This window comes from Leucopleurus acutus, assembly GCF_964270905.1.
Source record: "Leucopleurus acutus genome assembly, chromosome: 6".
NCBI lineage: Eukaryota > Metazoa > Chordata > Mammalia > Artiodactyla > Delphinidae > Leucopleurus > Leucopleurus acutus.
Window position 1 is genome coordinate 85,030,994 of NC_139149.1, and position 27,991 is coordinate 85,058,984.

The 27,991-nt window shown below is 38.2% G+C and overlaps 2 protein-coding genes across 5 annotated transcripts in view; both read right to left on the reverse strand.

Moving 5' to 3' along the window:
* MPP4 (MAGUK p55 scaffold protein 4) overlaps positions 1 to 3,082 on the reverse strand; it is a gene marked incomplete at both ends in the record, with an annotated part of 38,324 nt that extends 35,242 nt beyond the window's left edge. Inside the window, 2 exons of the mRNA XM_082841725.1 lie at positions 2,022 to 2,143; positions 2,995 to 3,082. Coding sequence (XP_082697851.1) covers positions 2,022 to 2,143; positions 2,995 to 3,082 — 210 coding nt within the window. The remainder of the gene's footprint in view (positions 1 to 2,021; positions 2,144 to 2,994) is intronic.
* Positions 3,083 to 9,649: 6,567 nt separating this feature from the next.
* ALS2 (alsin Rho guanine nucleotide exchange factor ALS2) overlaps positions 9,650 to 27,991 on the reverse strand; it is an 86,857-nt gene continuing 68,515 nt past the window's right edge. For 2 of the 4 annotated variants that reach the window (XM_082840786.1, XM_082840785.1), the window contains 11 exons: positions 27,747 to 27,824; positions 23,848 to 23,981; positions 22,795 to 22,962; positions 19,181 to 19,298; positions 18,079 to 18,236; positions 16,093 to 16,215; positions 15,035 to 15,211; positions 14,279 to 14,324; positions 14,003 to 14,064; positions 13,280 to 13,429; positions 11,423 to 13,039 (listed from right to left, as the gene is read on the reverse strand). In XM_082840786.1, the coding sequence (XP_082696912.1) occupies positions 12,877 to 13,039; positions 13,280 to 13,429; positions 14,003 to 14,064; positions 14,279 to 14,324; positions 15,035 to 15,211; positions 16,093 to 16,215; positions 18,079 to 18,236; positions 19,181 to 19,298; positions 22,795 to 22,962; positions 23,848 to 23,981; positions 27,747 to 27,824 (1,377 nt within the window). In that variant the 3' untranslated portion in view covers positions 11,423 to 12,876. Of the gene's footprint in view, positions 10,988 to 11,422; positions 13,040 to 13,279; positions 13,430 to 14,002; positions 14,065 to 14,278; positions 14,325 to 15,034; positions 15,212 to 16,092; positions 16,216 to 18,078; positions 18,237 to 19,180; positions 19,299 to 22,794; positions 22,963 to 23,847; positions 23,982 to 27,746; positions 27,825 to 27,991 lie in introns of those variants that run through there. The other 2 variants (XM_082840788.1, XM_082840787.1) reach the window with 2 other exon arrangements.

Here is a 27,991-nt window from a genome sequence, read left to right on the forward strand (position 1 = left end):
ATGCTTATTTGTACTCTGGGCTCACCTTTTGTTTCCTTTCCTCCCTTAATTTTCCAGTAAAAGTTTGTTTATAAAAATTCCAACTTTGTCTTTGTTGACCCTTAGGAATTGTTTTCCATACCAGGATCTAGGGTTGGGCTGAGAATACCAAGGTCTGACTAGCTCTGCAGTGCAGACCTTAATCTTATTTTAGAAATCTAGTTTCTCTTACAGTTGGAGAAATGAGGTCCAGGAGGTCAGCTCAGCCCTGCCTTTCTCCATCCGGATCTGGGATGGCGGGGCTTCCTTGCTCTACCTCAGTGCCCAAGCTCAAGTGTACCTGGAAGTGATTAAGGCTGGTGGATTGATGCAGGGAGCATAGAGGCCAAGCAGCCTACCAGTGGTAGCAAAGGCAATGCCTTTAGTGGCATTCATACCCCTGTATTAGCTTCCCAGGAGGGAAAAGTGCCTGGTAGAAATCAAGTAGTTTCCCCCAAAGTTTTTTTGTTTTTTGTTTTTTTTTTGCGGTACGCGGGCCTCTCACCGCTGTGGCCTCTCCCGCTGCAGAGCACAGGCTCCGGACGCGCAGGCTCAGTGGCCATGGCTCACGGGCCCAGCCGCTCCGCGGCACGTGGGATCCTCCCGGACCGGGGAACGAACCCGTGTCCCCTGCATCAGCAGGCGGACTCCCAACCACTGCGCCACCAGGGAAGTCCATCCCCCAAAGTTTTATTCAGATATAATTGAGATAGAACATTGTGTAAATTTTACGGGTATGCCATGTTTATTTGATACACGTATATGTTGCAAAACGATAACCATGATAAGGTTAGTTAACACCGCCATCACTTCACATAATTACCACTTTGTGTGTCATGATAACGTGTAACATCTATTCTCTCAGCAAATTTCAAGTATGTAATACAATATTGTTAAATATAGTCACCACGCTGTACATTTGTTCCCCAGAACTTATTCATCTTGTAACTGGAAATTTGTACCCTTTGACCAACATCTCCCTATTTCCCCTCCCCCTAGTCCCTGGCAACCACTATTCTCTCTGCTTCTATGAGCTCCATCTTTTTAGATTCCACACACAAGCGAGATCGCACAGTATTTGTCTTTCTCTGACTTATTTCACTTAGCATAATGTCCTGAGATCCATCCATGCTGTTGCAAAAGGGAGGATTTCCTTCCTTTTTATGGCTGAATAATATTCCACTGGACATCCCACTTCTGAATATATAGTGATAGTGAAATGAAATCACTACCTAAAAAGATATCTGCACCCCATGTTCATTGAAGCTTTATTCACAATAGCCAAGGCATGGAAAAAAACGCTGTGTCCAACAATGGATGAATGGATTAAGAAATCAGGTGTTTTAAAACCAGTGCTGTGAGGAGTACGTCTTTGCTCATGCTAAGTATGCTGACACTTCTTTCTTATCTTAAAGAATATAATATTAACATGCATCATAAGGCTGACCATATTTCACTTAAGTGAAGGAAACACATCCTCCAAAAAATAACTTCAAAAGGACCTTTCTTAATAATAACATTTGTTCAGAAGAACAAAATTATAGTCAGATGCTATTGTATAGTGCATGAAATTTTAGCCAAATTTAAAAAAAGAAGAGATCTTCAGAGTAAGAAAAACTTAAGATACCTAAACAGAGCTGTAGACATTTCATGTCCTAATTTATGAAAACAAAGAGGAATGATTTTTAAAGCATTTTTATTTGTCCTGAGTTGGCCTCAAGGACAAAGGGTTGTAGACAGCTGCTAAGGGTACTGTCTATGGCCGTTTGTGGTGGCTGCTGCATGACCCCAGGGGTCTCTGGAAGAAAGGGAGTTGGGGGCAGAAAAGAGAGGAGCTGCCATATTCTTTTCCAGCCAAGTATATTCCTTCCTAAGCTAAGAGGTTGTGTAGCTCTTCTCTGAACTTTCTCCCAGCTGAAATTTCCTGCCAACTGACAAGCAACACTGTTGGACGAGTAAGTTCTGCTCCCAAGGCTAAGGCTTCTGAGAAATGTAGCGCTCACCTTGAGCAGAGCCTGCAGCCACGGGGAGTGAAGGAGGTCGTACAGGAGACACACTCCATTCACGTCTCGGCTGTAGAACAGATTCAGCTCTTGTAGCACAAGCCTCAGGATTTGGGAGATACCTACAAATGGGAGAGGGCAGAGATGGGGTGACGGGTGGAAAGGCAGGTGTAAATGTGAAGGACAATTCAGACCTCTGGTAGGTACCAGGAGCTCATGAGGAGAGGAGAGGACACTGGATTTGAGGCCCAAAACTCTGCTCTAGCCCTGTTCTATCACTTACTGTGTGAACTTCAGAAAGCCATCCAACTATCTGGAACCTACTTTCCTTGTGGCAAAATGAGAATATGTTAGCTTCCCCATAGGGTTGTTGCCAACATTAGATGAGATAATAGATCATAGTATAGAAATGAAAGATTTTATGAGAGCAATATCGCTTTCCCTTCCCCAATCTTAATAGCCTCTGGTGTACTCCAAAATTATCTAGTTGTTTTCTGGATCCTCCTTCTCTAATTCAAACATGCAACCGTGTGTATTTACCTTTTATGAAAATTCTTATTGAAAAATTCTCCTAACAGGCCTTTAATACATAGCTCAGGATTCCACTATTAAAGGGACTGAACAGAATTTAGTAAATGCTTGGTTGCTTTTACAAGTATTTTCATAGAAATCCTATTTGTTGCAGTGATATGTCGAATGTGAACAAGTTGTGAAGTTCTAAGGCAAAGTAAAACATCGTGGGGTAGGAAAAAAAGAGATTCTGAATCTACTGTGTCAATTTCTGTCCTTCCTGCCTTGAAAATTGCTTAGGCTTATCACTAATAGATGCAATAGGACACTTCAAACTGTATGAGAAATTCCTTGTAGGAATCACAAAAAGTCTATCAGAATTTCTGCACCTACATTGGATCACATATTTAGAGGGATATTAAAAGAACTTTCTGGTCTAGAAAAGGAACCTGGCACCACATACCATTCTCCGGATTGGTTCCCGTAGAAAGCTTCTCGTCCTTCTTGTCTTTGCTGTCTGGTGGGTCTGCTCCTTTGTCTGACTGTATCATGCTCCCTTCCCAAGCTTTCAGAAGGAATTCAGAGCTAGGGAGCAGATCAACAAACAGCACACAGCTCACTCAATCACACTGGCCCCGCAGCTCTTAGTACATATATAGGCACATATTTTCAACAGCATTTATTGAGCAAGTCAGGCACTGTGCTACGTACACACCAGGATCCACATCGGATAAAACAGTCTTGCCTTGTGGCACTTCCTCTCTAAATTATCCATCACCAGCTGTGTGAACGAGAAAACTACTATTTCATGAAACGTTCCTTCTACTCCCCTTTCTTAAAACAAGTGACAAATAATGTCAGTTTGTTTATTTTCCACCTCTTTGCCTAGTTGATTTCACCATCATTCAGAGATCAGAAGAGTCTTCCCTGGCCTGACTCCATTCAGGTGCCCTCTTCCCTCTCATTGCCCATATAGTTCTTCATGGCACTGATCACAGTTGCAAAAGTTACGGGTTACTGCTGAGGATACTCTGAGGGTTTACTTTATATATTGCTTTAAGTAGGTTTAGTTTCAAGAAACAGAAACCCCAAATAATAGTGGCTTAACAGAGTAGAAGTTTATATCTTGCTTATGTAAAAGTCCAGAGGCAGAGCAGCCCTGCTCCATGAAATTCTCAGAGAATAGGCTCCTTCTTGCTCACTGCTTTGCCCCCTTGGGGTGTGGTGGTGTTATCTTCCTGTTCCAAGATGGTGGCTGGAGCTCCAGCCATCACCTCTACATTTCAGCCAAGCAGGATGGGGATTAAGAAAACGAGGGCAAAGGGGACATGCTCACTGCTCTTTGAGAAAGTTTGACAGAAGTTGCCCTACACAATGAGAAATCACCTCAGGCCCTGCGAATTTTCAAATGTCCCTCTGAACTTTCATGTTGCTGGAAAAACAACAACAACAACAAAACCACCTTATAATTATCTGACCTCAGAACTCAACTTCTCTTTACATATGAACACAAAGTATTTTTGCACAGTTTTAACATACACTGAATTTTCTGGAATGCTGCTACCTTAATAGAGGAATGAATTTACTTCATTTTGCTTGGACTTTATCAAGTTCACCATTTCAGAAAATCAGGTCATTAATGGTTAAGCTGCTCAAAGTATAACATGTCACTACAACACACCACCATCAAGCCATGGCTGTATCTCTGTCTGTATTCGAAGCTGCTGCGTCCCTGGTGGAGTTTCTTATAGATGCAAACATGTGTTACTTCATTATATCTTTTGGTATAGTGATATCCCATATTTACAAATTGAAATTTAGATATCTTATCAACTACATTTGTTTAATTTCTCTTTTTTATTATTACTAGGGCATTATATATATGGATTTTTTTTTGGAAGTTTTGTGTGTCTTAGTCTGGGTTCCTCCAGAATCAGACACAGAGCAAGGATTCTAGTGAGGTGATTTGCTTGGAAAGTGATCTAGAACACTAGTAGTGGAGTGAGGTACTAAGGCAGGGCAAGGGAAGAAATCCAGTAAAAATTACATCAAGCAAGTAACTGCTCTGGGCCCGATAGAGCTTCATCCCATGGAGGAACAAGGGACAAGGGAGTGGGGATATTTATACAGCAACACCGCCAGACATGGGTTGAGGGCTTTCCCCAGAGAGCATTACTTCTGGTCCTTCCAGCCTGCTACATGTGTACTTTCAGATAGAGAGTGTAGGTACAGAATGCACCAAAAGGGATATGGGTAGGGCACCAACAGCATTTGTCACAGGAGAATAATAAAGGATAAATCAGGATTTTTTTAAAAGGAGCATTTCATATTAGTTGTTAAAGACGGGTATGGTTTTTTGAATCTGATATGGTTGAGAACAACTGTCTAGAATCTAGACAGATTGTGGGGTTGAGTCAGGGAGGCTATCTAGAAAAAGACAGATTCTTCTGTTGTCTCTAAATTCTATGGCAGTGAGAAGAGCAACACAGAAAGCTGTTATGAAATCTTAGACAACCTTCCCATACACATTCTTTTCCCGTTGCACTGAAGTATTCTAGTTTGCCAGATTCTGCCTAAACTTGACATCATAAGCTTCTGCCTTGCCCACCACAACCCACCCCACCCAGCCCCAACTGAGTCAGTTTACACCCTGCCTTTTTCCTGCATTCCAGTTTCTGAGACTCTATTGAATCATTTTGCACAGCAGTTGCATGTATGATTCATCTTCATCCCTGGAGGGGAGCATTTCCAAGGTAGGGTTTGAAAAGGGAGATGGAGTGTCTGCCAGACAAAAGCCAGAGCAAACAGGCGAGTCTGACACCAAACCATCATATTCAGGCAACTTCTTAAAATGCTTCTCACAAACCGTGTTCTTGGTGAGGCAGTACGAATTAAACAATTATGCTATGTGTGCATCATAGGTGGACCACAATTCTTCCATATTTAATGCCCAGATGACAGTGTGCCCAACCAGGCCTATCCATGCAGCAGATGGGGGCACTAGAGACTGTACGTTCCTGAGATGAAATTGTGAGAGAAATTTACAGATAGACTGTGGTTTCTATAACGAAGTCTAATTATTAAAGTAACTTCTAATCAATCTACCAACCCAGAGCTACACAGATAACACATTCATATACTCTAAAAGGCTCATTTTGGCTAAAAGTTTCTCTGCCACTGAAGCACAAACAGTAATGTTCATCTCCACAACTTAGCTGAATTCTGAAAACAGTCATCCTCAGCTTCCTGTGACAAATTTGCTATGAGCTGAATTGTGTTCCCTCCAAATTCAGGTGTTGAAGCCCTAACCCCTCAATGTGATGGTATTTAAAGATGGGACCTTCGGGAGGTAATTAGGTTTAGATGAGGTAGTGATGGTGGGGCCCTCATGATGGCATTTGTGCCCTTATAAGGAGAGACACCATAGAGCTTCTTCTCTTAATCTCTCTGCCACATGAGGACACAGCCAGAAAGAGGCTATCTTCAAGCCACGAAGAGGGACCTCACCAGAACCCAACCAGGCTGGTACTGTGATCTCAGACTTCCAGCCTCCAGAACTGTGAGAAATAAATTTCTGTTGTTTTTAAGCTGCCCAGTCCCTGGTATTGGCCCAAGCTAAGCCAAAATTTCATAGAAGGAAACCTCAGAAAATGGTTTTCCCTCCTTCCAGGTGGCAAAGAAAACTTTTGCAATTTATCATCCTCATAGTACTTATGCTTATCCTTCACGATTCCCTTATGCATTAACCTGTTCAGTGTCCGGCTCCCGTGTGGGTCAGGTCTGGAGAGCAGACACTTTGCTTGTCTGTTCACTGCTGAATCCTCAGAAGTAAAAGACTGACACCTCCCCAGGGAGCCCAAGGACGGCTGGGACATCAGTCCTGAGACAGGAGCAGCTGGACTCGGGAGGCCTGTGCCTTCCTCTCCTCCTCAGCCTGGTTAGATCGACTTCAACCTCCTTCCCTGTCAAACTTGGAAATCGGGGCTGACAGATCTTGGAGGCAATCAAATGCAACCTTCATTTTACAGATAAGGAATTTGACACTCAATGGGGTATTCAGTAGATTTCACAAGTAGTAAAATCATAAGTTTTCCTCTTTTGTTTCCATATTTAGTCCTGAAACATGCTAGTCCCTGGCAGAAGTCTGTGGTGTCCCTTCCTTGCCTGCCTTTTCATGACTGTCAGTTGAGACTTAGCTATTTCTGCTGTCTTGAGAGGGAGAGTTCTTGATTGAGCCTAAATAATAGTCAACCATATGAAATTCTGAACTGATTAAGTAACACAGGAAGTATGGCCAGTTCTTATCATTAACTTAGAAGCTGCATTAGTGTTACTGATACCTAAGGAATTTCTCCTAAGCGTTACTTTAAAAATCAGTATTTCTAGAAGACTGCTAAAAAGCAGCATACAGGCACAGAGTGTTTCCAATTTGTAAGCATTTTTTATGTTTATGATAGATTATACGTAAAAGGTGACAGTGGTACGACAAAATGGTCAATAATCTTTGGTTTCCAAAAAAATCAATATTTCTATAAACTTAAAAATATAGTGATTACTATTAAATGCCACACTCCTTACCTGTATGATGCTCATTTTTCAAAACAATGCTTTCTACTAAACAAAGCCTGAAAAGGCACTTGAAAACTTGATGAGAAATGGCCTGTACAAAAATGGCTATAGCTTCCTCTGGGTCAAAACGCTATTGATCAGGACTAAGATAAACGCTCAGTTTTACTCAGTCTCCATGACAACTTATTATTCCATACTTAACAAATGGTTTCTCACAGCAAAACCTGCTCTTTCGAAATCACAGAATTCTCCATATAATTTGAGATACGATGAAACTGAAGCATTCAAATATTACCCCAAATTTTATTTTTAGCTCTTAAAAATTGGCAGAAGGGCAGACATTTATAGATCTTTCTGGTAACTGGGGATCATTTGGCAGGGTCTCTTACCTGCAAGACTGCAGACATGCAATGCTGCTCCTATCCAGAGAAAAGCTTTAGCAGAAAATACCAGTGGGCTATTTGGTGCCAAAGTCACCTCACTGTTCTAGATAAAATCTCTGCACATCCTCTTTGATTTAATCCACAGAAGCCTAATCCAGCGTAACCACTAAATTACTCTTAAACCTCCCCCGTCACAAATCTTCCTAAGAATTCCTTGCACTGAAAAGTCTAATTTATACCATTTCAAACCTTCACTTCAGTATTTTCTGATTGCCAGCACATAGTTAACACCAAAAAAGATGAATAGTTTTGTTGACTATTTCAGGATAAGACACCCCACAATAAATTTTATTTTAATCTAATGAAAAACTGATACCTGAGAGTAAGCTGATCTATTAACCTTATTTTCTCACGTTATGATGAGGAAACAAGGGAAGACTCTTCAGCCAATAATAATGAGACTTATAAAAGATCTCCTTCTGGAAGGTCCCCTACCAGGTTACTCTTATGAACCTAATAGCCCATTCTCTATCTCAGATGGGGGCCACTTGCTTTTTGAAAATTTTATATTGCAGGGAGGTGTCAGTGGGAAGAACATTTGGAAGTAGAACGAGACAAAGGGTACAGCTGACAGCAAGGCAAAGGGTAAAGACCAAATGGCAACTGTTAAAGGTTTATCAGCCCTTTTATCCCAAATTAGACATATGGCATTCCTTTGTTCTCTGTTGTAGATGAAAACACAAGCTGGAAACGTGATACATTTGTGACTGTTTTGAGCACAGTGTATTTTATCAAAAGCACTTAATTTTATTAAAACTTTTCATTTTCAACTCGCTTTTTTACTTTATGAACTTTTAATGCATAACCCAGCTATGAAATGACATCTCTGGCAGCTGTAGTAGGAAAGAGCACTGCAATTAGAGTAGGAAGTTCTGGAGTCCCAACTCTGACAGCGAGCCAATCACAGCCTCTCCTTGTCTGCAAAATCAGTGGAGTTAATACCTTCCCCCGCAGGGCTGTGGGCATTCACCATGCATGTGTAAGACCTAGTAAGCTGCTGACATGAGTGCTAGGTATTTTTATTTGCAGGCATTGGCCTGGTGACTTACAGGTTTTCCCCACAAGGGAATTAAAATTTTATAGTTTTAATATGCTTTCTAAAAAGTATAAATACAGTATGAAGATTCAAGTATTGGGACAGCTGCTTCATCAATAAAAGGATGAATTATAACATGTTTCTCTTAGAATTGAGATAGCTTACTATCATTTGAGAACTTCTCAGTGGGTTTCACATTTTTCTCTGTCAATTTCCGTAATTACCCCTGTCTCTTCCTCTAAAGGGATCAAAGACATTCAGTAAATTTGCCTTTAGAAGCCAAATATGGAACTTGTGTGTTTATTCCAAAATCAGAACAATTCCTAATGGAAATGTAAAGTGTTTAACATAAACTAATCTTTTTTTAAAATTATTATTTTTTTTGCTGTATGCGGTCCTCTGACTGTTGTGGCCTCTCCCGTTGCGGAGCATAGGCTTCGGACACGCAGGCTTAGCGGCCATGGCTCACGGGCTCAGCTGCTCCGTGGCATGTGGGATCTTCCCGGACTGGGGCACGAACCCGTGTCCCCTGCATCGGCAGGTGGACTCTCAACCACTGCGCCACCAGGGAAGCCCCAACATAAACTAATCTTTAAGAGTCGGTCCCTTTCCAATAATGGGCAGGCACATTCTGGTAAACGCTCCTTGAGAAGACAGTACAACTGGTATACAATTAACTAATGCCTATCATTTCTAGCCAAAATTTTAAATCCTCCATTTTCCCTTCCTTGAATCTGTCTAGGAGGAGAAAAAATTTAAACTGTAACTATCAAAATATGTCTTTTATTCAAAGAAATAATAGTACCATTTCTTTTAAGTCCCTTGACCTCAGTTTATTAGGGTCAGAAAGTTAATTTGTTTTTTGTCAGCAAAGGTGCTGTAAGTTTATGTTTATTTTAAAGAGAGAGATCTCTAAAACCCCAGTGGGATCTCTGAGGCCGTACAAAGAGGCACAGATTACAATGCAGGCAACTCCCCTCCCCCCAAAAACTAAACCTGGACGTCTTTTAAATTTTTAGTTTGCCCTGTGTTATTTCTTTCGCAATCATAAACAACCTCATAAACATGAATGTCTTTTATTATGAAAATTGCTGTTACATTACAGCCAACATTCCAAAACATTATTTTACTAAACACTTGTCTTGATTATAAAGTAGAGCAGAAACCATGATCCTTTTCCAAAATCGATTAACATCTGTAGATATTAACACAAAGCAGGAGGAGGACACTCCGTACGCTCACCCTGGTGTGTAGGAGATGAGATGGCGAAGAGCACCTACGTAATCCAAAACAGCTACTAGTGTTACTTGTACAGTGTAAACCAAACACTTACAATAGGACATTAAAAAAAAAAAAAGCAAAACGCTAAAGGGTTGAGGTGTCACAACACTTTTGAGATGGGAGAAGCCAAAGCGAGTTTCCTCTTCCTTCTCCTCTGTGAGTTCAGTGCAAGGTACAGGGAAGAACCACAACACTAGGTCAAGGATGGATGCAGTTCTTTGCTTCTGTATTTTCCAGTCTCTAGTTCTGCTTCAAAACACAGCCTGCATGCAAAAGCTCTTCAGGCTCTCATTCACAGGCCCCGGAATACAGCGTTTGCACACGGATGAATGAGGTTCTGCAGCAGCTCGGAGTCAGTGTCTGAATTCCAGTGTATTCACTCTGTAGCATTGTAAGGAATCCAAGAACAAAATTCCTATGTTCTTTCTAGTCGGGAGGCAGAAGACTCCTATTTGGATGTGCTCCAGGTCTGGGGTCAGGGTATGGTAGAAGTAACTGCATAGAACCTCTCCCATCATGAATACCCTGGTGGGAAAGCTTAGAAAAAGTTAAAATTTCAGTTTAAAAGTTCCTCTTTCCCCTCCCTCAGCAAAGAAGCATGGTGCACACATGACTGCAAGGAATTCTGGAAGGCATAGTGTGGCTACTATAGTTTCAAGTACAATCTGCTTCTTGCAAAGGGGTCTGGGGTAACTGCAGGCAAACCAGAAACTCAAAAATATTCATCAACCTCTTTAATGTAAGAAGCTATACTGAGAATTTTTTCTTACAACTTCATGAGCTGGCATACTCTTTACTGTAGGAAGGGTCCTCTTTTTTCCAACAGCAGATGTATGACATTTGGGGAACTTAACACAGGCCGGGGACTGGTCTAATCTGATTTCTACCTCCTTTGCAATCCTCCCTTTAAACTATACAGTCTTTTATTCTGGGCTCAGAGCTCCGATCATTAGCAAGGCTCAGAGATAACAACCAAAATAATACAACGTCCTAATTTCAACACTGTTCTTTTTTGCCACTACAGGAAGATGCCAGATGGTGCTAAAACACTTTGAATAGATAATCCAGTTGTCAAGCTGTTATGCAGCCTAGTTAAGCTTCTCACGCTGGATCTGGTAGTAACATGCCTGAAAAAAAGTTCAAAACCATTTAAATTTTACTTTAAAAGAAATTACATAAATATAACAATGCACATGGGACTAAGAAAGGAAATCCTTTATTAATGCTGATAGCTCAACTCAACCAGTTGCTTCCATTTTTCCCTGTTTTCTTCCAGTCCCCCTACCCTATCCCATGTCAATTTTGCCAAGTTATAATTAGTAGAAATAAAATTTTGTAAAATTCCCTCTGATTCTAAAACAGACAAAAAATTTTAACAAGCTGTATAATATTCTTCATTAAGCAGAAATACCTTAATTCGTTAAGCCACTATTGACTAGACATGTAGAATGTGCTGATGATCAACATAAGGTACACAAACAACTATAATCAGAATCACCTAGCATGTTTGATAAACATACAGGTTAAGATTAAGCATCATTCCAGTCCTAGTGAGTCAGAATTTCCTGGAATGCATTTTTAACAAGCATCTCCAAGTGATTCTGAAAGTATCCAGGTTTGAGAGTTCCACTACAAAGAACACCTCATCCAAATAATATACAGTGTATTCCATTCTTTAATTCCTTGGGATAAATCACTAGGAGTAGGACTACCCAAACTCTAGAAACAGTTTTGATGTTGTTGATATAAATGTTAATAACAACTGTTTTCCAAAAGGGTGATTTATTCTTCATCAGCAATGTGGGACTAATTCTGATTTCACTATAACCCCACCAGCCCTGGGTATAATTTTATAACAGTTTTGCTAATTGAGCAGGGACAAAATGGCACTTTCTTTCAATCTGCAGTGAGGTTGAGCGTTTTCTTTTATATAAATATATTAATTCATTTCTTCCTTGGTGATATGTTTAGAGATGATCTTCATATAACATCAATACTAATAATGTAAGTAATTGGTAGCCAATATTTTCCCCAGTTGTCCCCTCCCTTTTCAGTTTATTTGCTATAAATGTTAATGATATTTAAGTTGAAAGGTTTAAACAATTAGCCCAAGCCAGAAACCTGACGTTAAATTCTAGTTTTTCTCATTTTAATTTGCCTGTCTTTTCTTCTGTCTCCCTTTTTGTATATTTAAACCTTACTAAGGCATCTGTAATTCGCTACGTGAGTGATTCCACCCTGATGCCACCCTCTCTCCAAAACTGCTAATAAGCTCTTCCAATACTTTGACCATTTATTATATAATTCTCTTTTCCATTTTTGTTTGATGTTTCCATTTTCATATGTCAAATTTTTATTATAATACTGCCTATATAGGAGCTATCCCTTCCACTAAGGTATCTGTCTATTCCTATGACAGTAACATACTACCTTAATTATTATAATTTCATAACATTTCATTAACTGACACAGTGGGTCTGTTCTGCCTTTCTTTTTTTCAGAAGTGTTTTTTGCCATTTTCTATTTGTTATTCTTCCAATAAACTTCACAATGATTGTATCAAATTCCAAGAAAAATCAAGGCAGGGGAACTGAAATGACTTCCAACAATCCCTACAGAGCACCCAGATCAGAGAATCTCATTTGTAACCTACTGGTTACAATAAATGGGAAAGAAAGAAGATGTGATTCATATTCATTACATACCTACTGCCTTCTGTGTTTTACCTTAATTCCATTAAATAGCTCTACTGTTGAATGTTTTTTTGGACACTAAGAATTCTTTCTGTTTCTTTTTTAAAGTTACATTTATATAGATGGTCTACATTTATAAGGATTTGTAACAATCTGAATGATCAATTTACAGGGAAGATTGGTTAATGAATAATTTGCTTTAGTATTTTGAGAATGATTCTACTTTAATATGTTATCATATTTTAAAATATTAACAGTATGTGCTCGAAAGGCACTTAATGTTTGCATTAAGGTTTTATATAAAAGAAAGGTTAATGATAGATTCATAATATGGTAAATGAAGGAGAGATTTTAACATAAAAAAATATTAAATAATATCTATACTTTACCTTCAAAGTGGTGAACATTATACCCTGTTCCCCATGCTGAAGATATGGGTCCATGAGATCCTCGATGAGGTGTACTTCAGAGCCTAAATTCCTGATCCTGCCCAACAAGAAAAAGATATTGAGTTATTTCCATTTATATGTACATCCTACTTCTGAATCTAGTTGAAAGGAAAAGAAAGAACAGCTCAAGAAAAAGGTAACACCGTCGTGAAAAGGGTTAACAGAAATGGACTGTTTTTCCAGTGGGGGAGCATGTTCCTGTCATCAGCTCAGAAAAGCAAGGGGCAGACTTGTTAAAATAATGTCACTGATATTAAAGTCAGAAGAGATTGGTCACCTGGCCCGTAGCACCACATATAAGAAAACAGGAAACAAATCATCCATGGACCACAAGAAGTCTTCCTGAAGTGAGGCCAGGACACTCTGAGAGATCTCTTCAAAAGTCTGCTGGATGACTTTAAGTTTGTCTGATGGGGTAAACGTTGTGCTGTTGTTAAAAAGAAAATTAAAAAATAAAAATAAATGACGAAAAGATATCTTATGGTTTTCTTAATAGAGCCATTTGATACTAATTGTTTCATACCAATATACCCTCTTAGGGCTCACGTGCCTTAAGTTGGATACATCAGGCAAAAGGAGTCACTGGAAGGGATGATCTCTGTAATCCTATGGTCTTTTGAGGAAAGAAGCCTCCAACTATCAATGGTTCACATGAAAGAATTCACTAAGTCATAGATCATCTCCTTTTACCCACGTGGAACCTTATTTTCCTAATACATGCTCTTCTCTGAGTAAGAAGTTTGGTTAATTTCCATTTGGCTAAAGATACGATTATGTAGATAAATTGCTGGGTAGGTTCTCCACCACTTTCGAAAATGCAAGGGACTTGTAGAGCAAAAGGTAAATGTCTCAGAGTCTTTCTGATCTTCAGGCTGAGTTTGACACCATCTTGGGGGGTTGGGGGTGGGGTTAGAGCTTAGGTAAAGATAAGATCTTATCAGTATCTTAATAGACTAAGCGCTCCTTTGATTTATGTAATTTTCAACAAATTAGAGATTACCTGATCTGCTGTAGACATTCTACAGCTGAGGCAAAACAAGCATCTTTTGTGGTTGGCAAAACCTGCAAAAAAAGAATTTATAAAGGTCAAAGAGGAAAGCTGTCTTATGCAGCAACAAGAAACATAAATGATACCAATGGCAGAATGCAGATCTTCAGTGAATAACTCATGCTTGGGTATTATAATACCGAAGTAAAACAGAAACTGTTTTGCTATCTCGAATCCCCCCACACCAAATAAAAACATATTTGCTGAGGAAACTAAAATCCACTATACCTTTTTACTCTCTCCAAGGACTGACAAGTTCACTGGCCAAAATTTCCTAAAACGAAATCCATACATTGTTAATACAAGTTGTTCCTTATGGTAAATTAGTCCCCATAAAAACAGTTAATGACTAGATTGACTTCCCTGTCCTCATTTAAAGTAACTATTCCACAGTTCCTTCATTTTTACTATTAAACCATTCCACTGAAAAAATTTACTTTCCAATTAAGGCTCATTCATTTTTTTTCTGATAGCACAAATATATAACTATTGGGTGTTGGGGTGATCAGTTTTATCCTAACACTTCTAGAAAGCACAATCACTTAGTATTTCCTTGGACTAACAAGAAACAATGCCCTACAACAAAAAAAGGGCACTTCTAAACTTTTACATGAGAAATTATAGATGGGGAGGGAGGGAAGAGAAGAGGGAAGAAGGGAAAGAAGAACGCCAAAGACTGAATACAATTAATTTTCTGAAAATGTGAATATATGTATTTTGCTTTGAAGAACTGCAAAATATCAGGCAGGATAACTCAAATTATTTACTTATATTCAGAAGAATAATCACATTTCAAACTCATGTCTAAAAACTCTCAGAAATAAAGATTTTAAAACATCACTATTTTGCTGAAGACAGATATGCGATAGGTAAATAAATTGCAAATCATATATACCATTAGATATCAAAGTACCAAATTCCCGATAATGCTGTTTGCATGTTGAGTTAAAACAATTAGGTTCCATTCGTAATTACTGTACTGACCTCTGCACCCCGAGGAAGCCCAAAAGAGCAATGTCTGGCTGCTTATTTAGTCGGAGAACACATTCCCAGTAAACATCTTCCTCACGATCATTATCCAGGGCATAAAGCATGAACAGCGGTGGGTAGAGCCGAGGTAGGAGCACAGGAAGCAGTAACCCAGAACCTGTTACCACATAACTACAAAATATTGGAGAGAGAGGGAGGAGCATTAATCTTAAAATTGAACACAGAATCAAACATGGAGCTTTATTTTCTAGAACTTGAAAGTAAAGATGGGAATTTTTGAGTACGGAAGCAGTTATATTCCTTCTTTTATGTAAGAAGTTAACATGAGAAGTCTACCTATGGCCCCAGAGTTTTGTCTTGGGCCAACTGTGAATTCTTATCATAAACTCAAAATCTAATTGAAAGCCCACTCTGTTTCCATTTTAAGGCTGATTTCTCTGTTGTCCTAGGGCAGAATGATTTACTCTGCTCAGCAGCCTTTGTGCCCAGTCATTTGTAGTTACAGTTTCATGGGGTTTGGCTAACATAACTTGAGACCTAAAAGGAACCTCAGAGATCATGAAGTCCAGCCATATCATTTTATTTATTTTTAAAATTATTTTTATATTTTAAATAAATTTATTTATTTTTGGCTGCGTTGGGTCTTCGTTGCTGCATGCGGGCTTTCTCTAGTTGCAGCGAGTGGGAGCTACTCTTTGTTGCGCTGTGTGGGCTTCTCATCGCGGTGGCTTCTCTTGTTGTGGAGCACATGCTCTAAGTGTGCGGGCTTCAGTAGTTGTGGCTCGCGGGCTCTAGAGCACAGGCTCAGTAGTTGTGGAGCACGGACTTAATTGCTTTGCAGCATGTGGGATCTTCCCGGACCAGGGCTCGAACCTGTGTCCCCTGCATTGGCAGGCAGATTCTTAACCACTGTGCCACCAGGGAAGCCCCCAACCATATCATTTTAAAAAGAAGGAAACAGATCCAGAGAAAACAACTTTTCCTGGGATTCTTTGCATAAGATCACTTGGTCCCCACCCCCTTTCTCACCATCTCCACCCAGCTCCACTCACCCTGGCTCTGGTGATTCAGATCTGGAATCTGACTTCCCAGTGCAAAAGGATTTTCTTTCAGTTGGCAGAGGAGCAGAGAGAGGAATTGTGGTGCCCTCTTCAGGAAGCTCAGGAAATAAGAACCTAAGGAAGAATAAAGAATATCATTACACAGTTACACCTCTAGAGTGGATAAAAAGAGTAAAAACACATTTCCATTATTTAATCTTTTAAGGACCAATAAAACCAAACTTTCTATCAACTAAATAAGTCAGTTTCCTTAGAGTCTTAACTGATGCTTCTTACAGGATAAAATTAAGAATGTAGCTAATGGGGCTTCCCTGGTGGCGCAGTGGTTGAGAGTCCGCCTGCTGATGCAGGGGACACGGGTTCGTGCGCTGGTCCGGGAAGATCCCACATGCCGCGGAGCAGCTAGGCCCATGAGCCATGGCCACTGAGCCTGCGCGTCTGGAGCTGTGCTCTGCAACGGGAGAGGCCACAACAGTGAGAGGCCCGCGTACGGCAAAAAAAAAAAAAGAAAAGAATGTAGCTAATGAATAACACCAGTAAAAAATCTATTTGTTCTGTTTTTTTCTGTCTAGTTACTAAAGAATAAACAATTCTGATCTATATTATACATGTTTTTCTTACTGGCAAATCTCATCTGAGGTCAATGTGTATTGACTCTTCAAGCAGAGATCATTGCTTTCAGAATATAAACAATTAAATGTCCAACATTAAGAAAAAATGAAAACTCAATTCATGCAAAAATTTAAAATTTTTTTAAAAAAGCCAAGCTGTTGAAAAACTTTTCCAAATGATTGAGCTGCTAAATTGTTGAGGATTTTTCCCTAGGCATTGAATTCTCCCTGGATTTTATTTCCCACCTCTTGTATGCAAATGGTGGATTCTAACCATAAACAAGTTTATTGTCCTCTTTATTTTTACAGACTTAAACCTTAACTCTTACAGGCAGTTTGCAATCTTCTGTATTTTTGTAGACTTATACCATGCCCCTGCCCCGATTTTATAGTGGAGAAAATTAAAAAGTTCAGGGAACTTATCTTTGTTTCACCCATCTAGCTAACGTCAGAGCTGAAACAATCCTAGCCCAGCGATCTTTTTAGTAGATAACACTGCCCCCTCCAAACTGAAACGTTTCCAAATGCATTTATCAGTTTTGAGGCTAAATAATATAAGGAGGTTTTTCTGGGACAAGTTCATAAACTTTTGTATAACTATCTCAATGCAGCATTTACTTGTTGGCTTAAATCCAGTAAAATATCTTGAATTTCATAAGTTCCAAACTTGCTTGCTGCCTGAACCTCTCCTTCGAAAAGATGCTTGCTTGCTTTCTCACCTTCTTCAAAGTCTCCGCTCAGATATTACCTTATTTGTCATGGCTCCTTGACCTTCCGTTTAAAATAGCAGTATCTCACCTCCAGCTCCATTCTCTTCCCCTCCATCACATGAATCATCATCTCACATGTTACATATTCTGTCTACTCTGTCCCCAGTAGAACGGAAGCCCCATGAGAGCACAGATTTTCTCTCTCTCTCTTTCTTTTGGGGGGTTGGTTTACTGATAAATTCCTCCAAGGGCCAGAATGGTGGCTAACACGTAGATGCACTCAAACATTTGTTGAATAAGTGAACAAACAGGCTATTGTCAAGGAATAGGACATAAATACTCAGGGCTAAAACTTCGTATTAGACTTTATCTTCTCTGTGGTTAGGTTTTAGAGACATGATTTTGCCTAGAGATTAAATCCAAATAAGACTACTATATTTCATACCAAAATTGGTATTAAAAAATTTTATTTTAGCCTTCTATCATCCCAATGAGTAAGAAAGACATAAAGGAAGTAAGTCACAATGGCTAACGTCCATCTTTTTTATAGTGATAGCATAAACACAAAGTAAAAACATGTTTTCATTATTTAATCTATTGAAGGATCTGTGGCATAAAACCATTTTCTTGATGACTTCAGTGAAAAGATCTCTCACCTCACCAGCTGGAAAATTCGCTTCAGGTAGGATGTAATCTCCTTCACAGCCTCCTGCAGCAGCCGGCGGTTGGCTCCCACACCCACATATGTCATTCTATACACTGCAACCAGTGTCTCCACGAGCCTGCCCAGTGGGTGCAGAGGAGTGTCGCAGGCCTGAGCAGCAAGAGAACCGATGCAGCCAGTCAGTGTGCACTAACGGCAGAAACAATTGATCGACCAAAAAGAAACACTTTCATAAATGATGAGCAATTTTCAAACTGTCAAGAGTCTACTTTTGGACCAGGAAAATTTAAATACTTCAACTTTTCTGAAAGTGTTGAGTCTACCCAAATTATATGGAGTAGGAGTTCCTATTCTTAAAGAATCCTTTTAACATTTTGGGAAGATGGCTTTGGATATACTGATAAAGAATATTAAAAGAAAGGTTCTAAGGGAATTCCCTGGAGGTCTAGTGGTTAGGACTCCACTCTTCCACTGCAGGGGGCACAGGTTCGATCCCTGGTCAGTGAACTAGGATCCCAAATGCTACATGGCACGGCTGAAGGAAAAAAAAAAGAAAAGAAAAGAAGGGTTCTAACATACCATAAACATCATGAAAAATATATGAAATGTTACTTTCTAGAAAACTGAATAATGACAGTTGATTATGCTCTGAAACAATCACTGTTCAGTTCCCTTGATTTCTTCTAATACTCCTTCCTGTACCCCCATGTCAATACATGTCATTCTTTAAATTGTGGGCTGATCTCACAGGGTTTGAGAAGGAAGCAAAGACAGTATAACCATGGGGCGAAGGCAGCATGCTTTATTTATACAATCTCTAGTTTGCTAACGTTACAAACAAAAAGCCATTATAAACTCTGACCCTAGATGTTCAGAACCCCCTTGAGCACTTTACAAAACTTACAAAGTTCTATCATAATAGGTCAATCTTTAGGGAGAAATGTGCTTCTAGTAGTCAGAGAACTAACAAAAGACATACCTTGACAGCAAAAACAGGATATGAGTAACAATAAGCTGTGAGTACATTTGAATGATATATCATGTCAGTTGTATCATTAATTCACAAGGCTGGTATGGTTTTGACTCTTGTTTACCTTTATTAAATATTTCTTGATGTCATCATATTTCTCCACAGAGAAGGCACCAACATGCTGAGGAATGAATTCCAAACTCTCTAGTGTCTGAGTCTGTGAACGACTTAATATCTCTGGACTATAAAAAGAGAAAAGAAAGCCTATCATATATTTCAAGAAAGCAAGATAATTGTAAGTGCACGTGAAGCACAGTCACCAACTAAGGATGAAATGGAGCATCCAGCACAGTGTTCAGCCCAAATGTGTGCATAACTGGTAACTGACCTGCTGTTAGGTTTATGTAACAGTCATTCAAAGTAGCATTTAATGTTACTCCACACCAACCACAATAAATTAATGAAGATGTTGCACCAACAGAAACCATGGTGTTGGAAAATACTATTACGTTAGCTTGAAGAGAAAACTGGCGATAGACTTGTTAGTGATAATAAAAATGGAATAACGGGGAGAGGGAGAGCTAAGGATTAAGGAAAATAAATCAAATGTCAAACGCTGAAATGGAAATGAGCTCAAGAAGTAAGGAGATAATGTGGATGCTACAACAGTGGTGCGGTATGCACACAATGGGTAAAAGGGAAGCTCCGGATGAAGAGGCTAAGATAAAACACATACTAGTCATCAACTGAAATTTTTGGTAATGGCACTCTATTAGATTACAATCAATGAGAAATTAGAAACAGTGCAAAATTATCATTATGATACTGATTTAGATAAACAAATAAGACCTTTGTGGCAGCAATGTGGTTTTATACAAAAGTTCTTTCATTCTTACTTCTTGGAAACACCCAACAAGAGTTAACCAAGGTTAACTGTAGGGCTCAAGTCTCAATGTCTATGCACATGGGCTCTATCAGAGAAGGGTGACCAACTGCATCCCACACAAGGGCAGGTCCACAGCTTTAATCAATCCTGGGAGTTTCCATTTTTTCTACTGATAGAAAGAGTAGGAGGTAAAAATTATAAACTTCATGAATGAAACACTATAATCAATTCCCATTTATCCCAAACACAGGAAAAAAACAAAACAAAACTTTCTTCCTATACTGTAGGGATTAGCAAGTTCTTTAGATATGAATGCTAGTCAATGCCTGCAGAAGTGACCGGCCAAGTTAAATAAGGAAATATGAAGAATGGCAGATGGAGAAAAACAAAAGCAGGAAAAAGGAAAAGGAGAAAAGGGAAGAAAATAAGAAAAAAGTAGAAAAAGAGAAATGAAGAGTACATCTGTAATTTTTCTTTCAGCACTTCAAAATTGTTGTGTGACTTCCTTTTGACCACCAAGGTTTCTGACAACAAGTATGCAGCTATTTGAATTGCTGTTTTCATATACGTAATGCAAAAGTTTTCTCTATCTGCTTTCAAGATTCTTTTCCTTCCAATTTGAATGTAACGTGTCTGTACCTGGATATTTGGTTTTTTCTAGGATGCAGTTTGTTCAGCTTCTTGAATGTGTAGGTTTATGTCTTTCACTAAACTTGGGAACCTTTCAACCACTATTTATTCAAATATTTTTTCAGCCCCACAATTTTTCTCCTTTCCTTCTGGTATTCCAAGGACGCAAATATTAGACTCTCAGGTCCTTAGAGCTCTATTCACTTTTTTTTTTCACGTTCTGTTGTTCATTTTAAATAATTTCTACCAATCTATTTTCACATTTACTGACTCTTCTGCTGTAATCTCTAATCTGCTACTGACCCCACCCAGTGATTTTTAAAATTTTGGTTACTGTATTTTTCAAATCAAAAATTTTGATTCGGTTCGTCTTTGTATCTTCTATTTCTTTGCTGATACTTTCAATTTTAATATTTGTTTCAAGGATGTTTGCAGTTGCTCATTTGAGCATTTTTATAATAGCTGCTTTAAAGTTCTTGTCAGATAATTCCAAAATCTATGGTAGGGGGTTGTTGATGTCTATGGATTGTCTTTCCCCAAATGAGTTGAGGTTTTCATGGTTCTTTCATTGCCATGTAATTTTGGTTTATTTCCTGGACATTTTGAGTATTATGTTACAAGATTTTGGGTCTTGTTTAAATCCTAATGGAGAATGTTGCCATCAATAACATAGTAAACATAGTAGAACTGAAACTGTTATCTTTACAAGGACCTGCTTATAAAGTTGGCCCTTGGCTGGTACCTGGGAACTAAGCTTTCTAAAAGTTCCCTATACTAATATGAAACATTTCCTAACTGATAAGGATATTTTGCTGTCCATAGACTGTACTAAAGTGATTTGTGGTGAACATCTGCTTCCTTCTGGGACTATGGAATTTTGGTAGTTGCTAAGCACAGGGTGCCTATGTGACTAGGCCCCAGTAAAAATCTGGGGCACTGCATCTCTGATGGGCTTCCCTGAGCAGAAACATTGTATATGTGTGGCTGCATTTTACTGCTCTGGCAGAGAGTGTGCTCTGTGTGACCCCTCACAGAAAGGACAGAGCATGGGAAGCTTGCACATGGGTTCCTCCAGACTCTGCCTGTGTCTTCTTCCCTTATGATTGGGCTGTGGAGCCTTACTGTGTTGCTGTAATAACTTAGCTGTGAGTACGACTATATGTTGAGTCTTATGAGTCTGTCTAGTGAATCACTGAACGTGTAGGTGATCTTGGGAATCTCTGAAACAGCTGATACTTTTGTTTCAGCCATCTGTGGGCTGTGGTTCCAATGTCAGTTCACTTCTCAAGGGCTTTGCAGTCCTATCTGGGTCTTTCTGTGAGTACCACTGAGGTGTTAGTCTGGGACCTAGGCAGAAGTCAACTTAGTAGCTGAGTTCTCAAAGTGTTTGGCTGATTCGGATCAAATCCACGCATGCAGGTCTGGGGTGAATCCAGGAGTTCATAAACAACTTTACAGGGTTGTTTTCCAGAGCTCCTCTCTTTCCATGACCTCCCCAGCATTTTCTGATTCCCCTTGTAGGTCCTCCAGCCAGAAACTGCCCACTTCCATGAAGTGGTAGAAGGATAGAGAGAGAGGCCAAAGAGCAATGAGGTTTGGCCAGGACTCCTGGACCTGATGATTCATCAAGGGAGAAGAAGGGTCCACTCCTGCAAGAGTGCTGGCTCCTTCCTGCACGCATCCTGTCTCATGGCTGCTCCAGCCACAGCCATCACTGCCCCTGCCACAGAAGTGCCTGCAGGCTGAGGCATGAGAAAGTGGAGAAAGTGGAGAGAGAGAAAACCCAGTGTACCTCCTCCACTCTTTCTGAGCTTTAGCCAGAAACAGAGGGGTTTTTCTGGATCTCTGTCTGTCTGCACCACAGTGCTTGCTTCTAGTTTCAGGTTATACTGGGTTTAGGATGAGGAATATTGAAGTTAAGAAACCCAGTAAACTCACCACTGGTTGGGTGGTTCTCTAAATTCAGCTGCTCTTCCCCAAAACACCTGCTGATATTTACTTTTCAGAGTTTCAAATAAATGTCCATGCATTCTGCCTAGGTTTTATAGTTGAGTTCAGTAGCAAATACAAGGAGGTGTGTTTTATCCATCCTTACCCAGAAGTACATAATTGACTTTTAAGTTGTATTTAAAAACTAAATGTGGGAAGCCTTGACAACTTACTGGTTTTAAGTTTTGTCTTCCTACCAGGCTCTGCCCTGTGCTGGGCAGGCATTCACGCACCTGTCTCTGTGTTGGCGCCGACTGGTAGTCAGGGCCACAGCAATATTGTCCCACGCTTTCCAAACTTCCCCTTGGCCTGGGTTCTCACAGCCAAGCTGATGCCAACATTCATCAAACACTGCTTTCCACTTCTCATCAGCCGGCACTGCCAGGTTTCCAAGCTTCCTGCTAATAAGGTCACGTCAGCCTCTCATTAATCACTTATTTTGTGCAAAAACCCTGAAGAACAGAAACTTTCTAATATATAACTGCAAATACTTCTGTGACAAAAACCGCCTAAACTGATGGTGGTTCCATTGTTTAAAAACTGAATAAAAATTTAAATGGATGGTTTTTAGATACTTAGTGTTTATTAGATACTAAAGTATATGAATTAAGTAGGAAGCACATCAGAACTGACTCCTTTGCTTTCTACATTTCCATAGAATTGATGTTGCAAAATTGATCCTTGCTAAAATGAGGATTTCCTGTGCCTTGCACACCTCATACTGAGACATACTGGGTTCTAAAAATACTAAGAATAAACATGGTACAGAAATTATATCAAGCTCCCATGAAAACAAAGAATCTGAGATGCTATCAAAATACAAAAACAAAGCTAAAGCTAGAAACAATAAAGGGAAATAAACATATGCCAAAAACTTGGAGGAAAAACATCATACACTTCAAGACTTTGACTTTTCCCAACATATGCAGCGTATCAGTGTATATATAGGATTGACCTTTACTTTTCAAAATCAAGTTGTGCAGGGCTTCCATTTAAAAATCTCTCTTTCAATCAACTTGGATACCTGCACCATTAACAGTAAGATTATTCCCGCACACAGAACTTTCATCATTTTAAACATTTAAGCTCTACAGCTATAAACTAAGCCAAGAATACAGATTTAGCTATCTACAGCAGTTTCAGTTTACAATTCAAGGTTATACATTGTTTAAAGACAAAAAGAATTAAAAAACTTGTCCTGCATTTGAAATATTAACCAGCTTTGATAAAAGCAAGACAACTCAAAACATTCAATAATTAATCCATAATTAACACTAGTTACTCACAAAACTTTAGGTCTGTCTTTATCACTCTCATACAGACTAGGCTTAAAGTACGTTCCAGTGATTTTTATTCCAGATCCCCATTCTCCACTAAAATAACCTTCAATGTAGTCTCCATTTGGCATAGTCAATGTTCCCTAGGTAAAGTCAGAAAAAATGTGGAATTAGAGGAAATATTTTCAATCTTAAAAATCAAGAAAAAAAAGCACTAAATGGTTAACATTTTCATTTTTAACTAGTCCCTAATTCTTTTTAAAAAGGTGTATGTACATGCATGTGCAAACAGAGTATATGAAAACAATCCGTGGATTAAAGAAAAATCACAGGAAAAATTGGTAAAATATTTTTACCTGAATGAAATGAATACACAACTTATCTAAATTGATGCGACGCTACTAAAGCAGTACTTAGAGGCAAATTTGAAGCTGTAAACATTTATATTATAAAATAAGGAACATCTCAAATCAGTAATCTAAAACTCCACCTCACAAAGTTAGAAAAAGCAAACTAAACCCAAAGCAAGAAGGAGATAATAAAAATTAGAGCAAAAATCAATGAGATAGAAAACAGAGAAAAATGAATGAAGCCAAAAGTTGCTTCTTTGAAAAGATATACAAACTTGACAAACAATAAGACTGATCAAGAAAAAAAGACACTTAACTAGATCAAGAAAAAAAAAAAGAGAGAAGACATAAAATTACAAAATCAAGAAATGGGACATTATACCAACCTTACAAAGATTAAAAAGGTTAGAAGGGAATACCAAGAGAACAACTTTATGCCAATAAATTAGGTAACTTAGATGAAATAGAAAAATTCCTTAAGAGGAACAAATTACCAAAAGTGCCTCAAGAAGAAATGAAAAGTCTGAATAGACTAATTAGAAGTAAGGAAATTAAATTAGAAATTAAAAATCTTCTCACCAAGTAATGCTCAGGCCAAGATGATTTCACTGGTGACTTCTCTAAAACATTTGAAGAAGCAATAATAACACTAAGGCGTTCCAAATTCTTTCCGAAAACGGAGAAGGAGGGAACCCTTCCCAACTCATTCTATGAGGCCAGTATTACCTCAGTACCAAAGACAAACATCATGAAAAAAAAAAAACTATAAACATAAATATAATAAATACCTCATAAATATAAATGTAAAAATCTTCACCAAAATATTAGCATTAATTCTAGCATTAATTATATGCCATGAACAAGTATGATTTATCCCAGGAAAATAAGGTTGCTTTAACATCAGAAAAGCAGCCAATATAATATGCTGTATTAATAGCATAAAGAACAAAAACTACATAATCATCTCAATATACACAGAAAAAGCCCTTTGACATAATCTAAAACCTGTTCATAATAAAAACTCTCAACAAACTAGGAATAGAAAGGAACTATCTCAATCTGATGAATCTATGAAAAATCTTCAGCTACATTATACTTGATGGTGGAAGATTTAATGCTTTTCCCCTAAAACAGGGAAAAAGGCAAAGATGTCCACTCTTATCACTTCTATTCAACATCTACTGGAGAGTCTAGCCAGTGCAGTCAGACAGGAAAAAAGAATCCTTCCAGATGGCAAAAGAAGAAGTAAAACTGTCTTTATTTGCAGACAACATGATCCTGTATGCAGGAAATCCTAAGAAATCCATTTTAAAAAATCCTACTAGAACTAATACATAAATTCAGCAAGGTTTCAGGATATAAGAACAAAATACAAAAATCAATTGTATTTTTATATAATAGCAATGAACAATCCAAAAATAAAATTAAGCAAACAATTATCTCTATAATAGCATCAAAAAAGGATGCTTAGGAATAAATTTAACCAAAGATATGCAAGAGATGCACATTGAAAACTACAAAACATTGCTGATAGAAATTAAAGAAGATCTAAATAAATGGAGAGACATTCCACATTCATGGATTGGAAGATTCAATATGATTAAAATGGTAATTCTTCCCAAATTGATCTGTAGAGTAAAAATAATCCCTATAAAAATCGCAGCAGGCTTTCTGCAGATTTTAACAAGCCAGTCCTAAAATTTATATGGAAAAGCAAAGGATCCAGAATAGCCACAATTATTATTAAAAAGAACAAAGTTGGAAAACTTACACTTCCTGATTTCACAACTTACTAGAAACCTATAGTAGTCAAGACAGCATGGTACTGGCATAAGGAGAGACATGTAGATCAGTGGAACATAATTCAGAGTCCAAAAATAAACACATTTTATAGTGAACTAACTTCAACAAAGGTGTCAAGAAAATACAATGGGAAAACTTACTGACGCAATTGGATACCCACATGCAAAAAGATCAATTTAGACTTTTAATTCACATCATACACAAATTACCTCAAAATGAATCATAGACCTAAACGTAAGAGCTAAAACTATAAAACTTTTCAAAGAAAACACAGAAGAAAATCTTAGTAACCTTGAGTTAGGCAAAGATTTCTTAGATATGAAATCAAAAGCATAATTCATCATAAAGTTTTTTTGATAAACTGGACTTCATTAAAATTAAAAACTTTAGTACTTCAAAAGGCACTATTAAGAAAACAAAAAGACAATTCCAAAAAAAAAAAAAAAACAAAAAGACAAGACACAGACTACAAGAAAATATTTGTGAACCCTGTATCTGATAAAGAACTTATATCCAGCCTATATAAAGAAATCCTTAAAATTCAATAAGACTATAAACAAGCAAATTCTTAAAATATCAAAATATCTGAATATATATTTCATCAAAGAAGACAGATGAATGGCTAGTAAGTACATGAAGATATGCTCTATAATGAGTCTATTAGTCATTTAGGGAAAGTCAAATAAAACCATATCACTTTACACCCACTAGAATGACAGAGGAAAAAAAGAAAATAGAAAATACTGCCAAAGATGTGAATAAATTAGAATCCTCATACACTGACGATGGAAATGTAAAGTGATGCAGCCACTTTGGAAAACAGTTTGACAGTTTTTTAATATGTTAAACATCAATTTTCCATACAACCCAGCAATTGCACTCCTAGGTATCCACCCAAGAGAAATGAAAACACATGTTCACACAAGAAGTTTTAAATGTAAGTGGAAGAGAAACAGACTCACACATACAGAAAACAAACTTGTGGTTACCAAAGGGGAGTGGATGGTATAAGGACAAATTAGGGGTATGGGATTAACAGATACAAACAACTATATATGAAATACATAAGCAATAAGGATATACTGTATAGCACAAGAAATTATACCCATTACCTTGTAATAACCTATAATGTAGTATAATCTGCAAAAATACTGAGTCATTATGCTATACACCTGAAACTAACACAATATTGTAAATCAACCATATTTCAACTAAAAAAAGAAGAAAAGAAGAAGTTGCAGTCAACTTCAGTATACATAGCAGCCCAAAGTTGGAAACAGTCTAAAGTTGGAAATAATCCAATGCCCATCAACTGGTGAAGGGATAAACAAAATGTGGTTTCTATTCAGTAATAAAAAGGAATAAAGTACTGCACATGCCACAATATAGAGAAACCTCAAAAACATACTAAATGTGAGAAGCCACAGGGAAGAGAATACTTGTTGTATGATTCCAATTATATGAAAGGACCTGAAAGGGCAAATCTATAGTTATAAAGTCCATCAGAGGTTGTCTGGGACTGGAGGTGGAACCAGGGAGTGACTGCAAATGGGCAAGGAGATGGTGAAGGAAATCTTTTTGGGTGATGGAAATGATCTCAAACTGGATGGTGGTAATGGTTGCACAACTCTGCGTATTTACTAAAAATCATTGAAATGTACGCTTAAAACAGGTGAATTTTATTATAGGTTAACTTTTTTAAAGGTCAGGAAAAAATTAGTAAAAGATTATCAGAGAAAGAAAGAAGTTTCCAACCTTTCCACTCAGGGTCCAATCATCTGAAAATTCTCCCTCATAGATAGTATCATCTTCAGAAAGTAAAACTCCATTTCCCTATGTGAAGAAACAAAACAAAAATCACAACACATAAAACACACAGTAACTTAGGATACCCACAGTCACATCCCCCAGAGCCTTACATAATCTTAAGACAAGAAAAATAGTACTAGGAAAGGTAGAACACTAATAAAAAGATGAGTTAAAAAGTTAAGGACATAGGA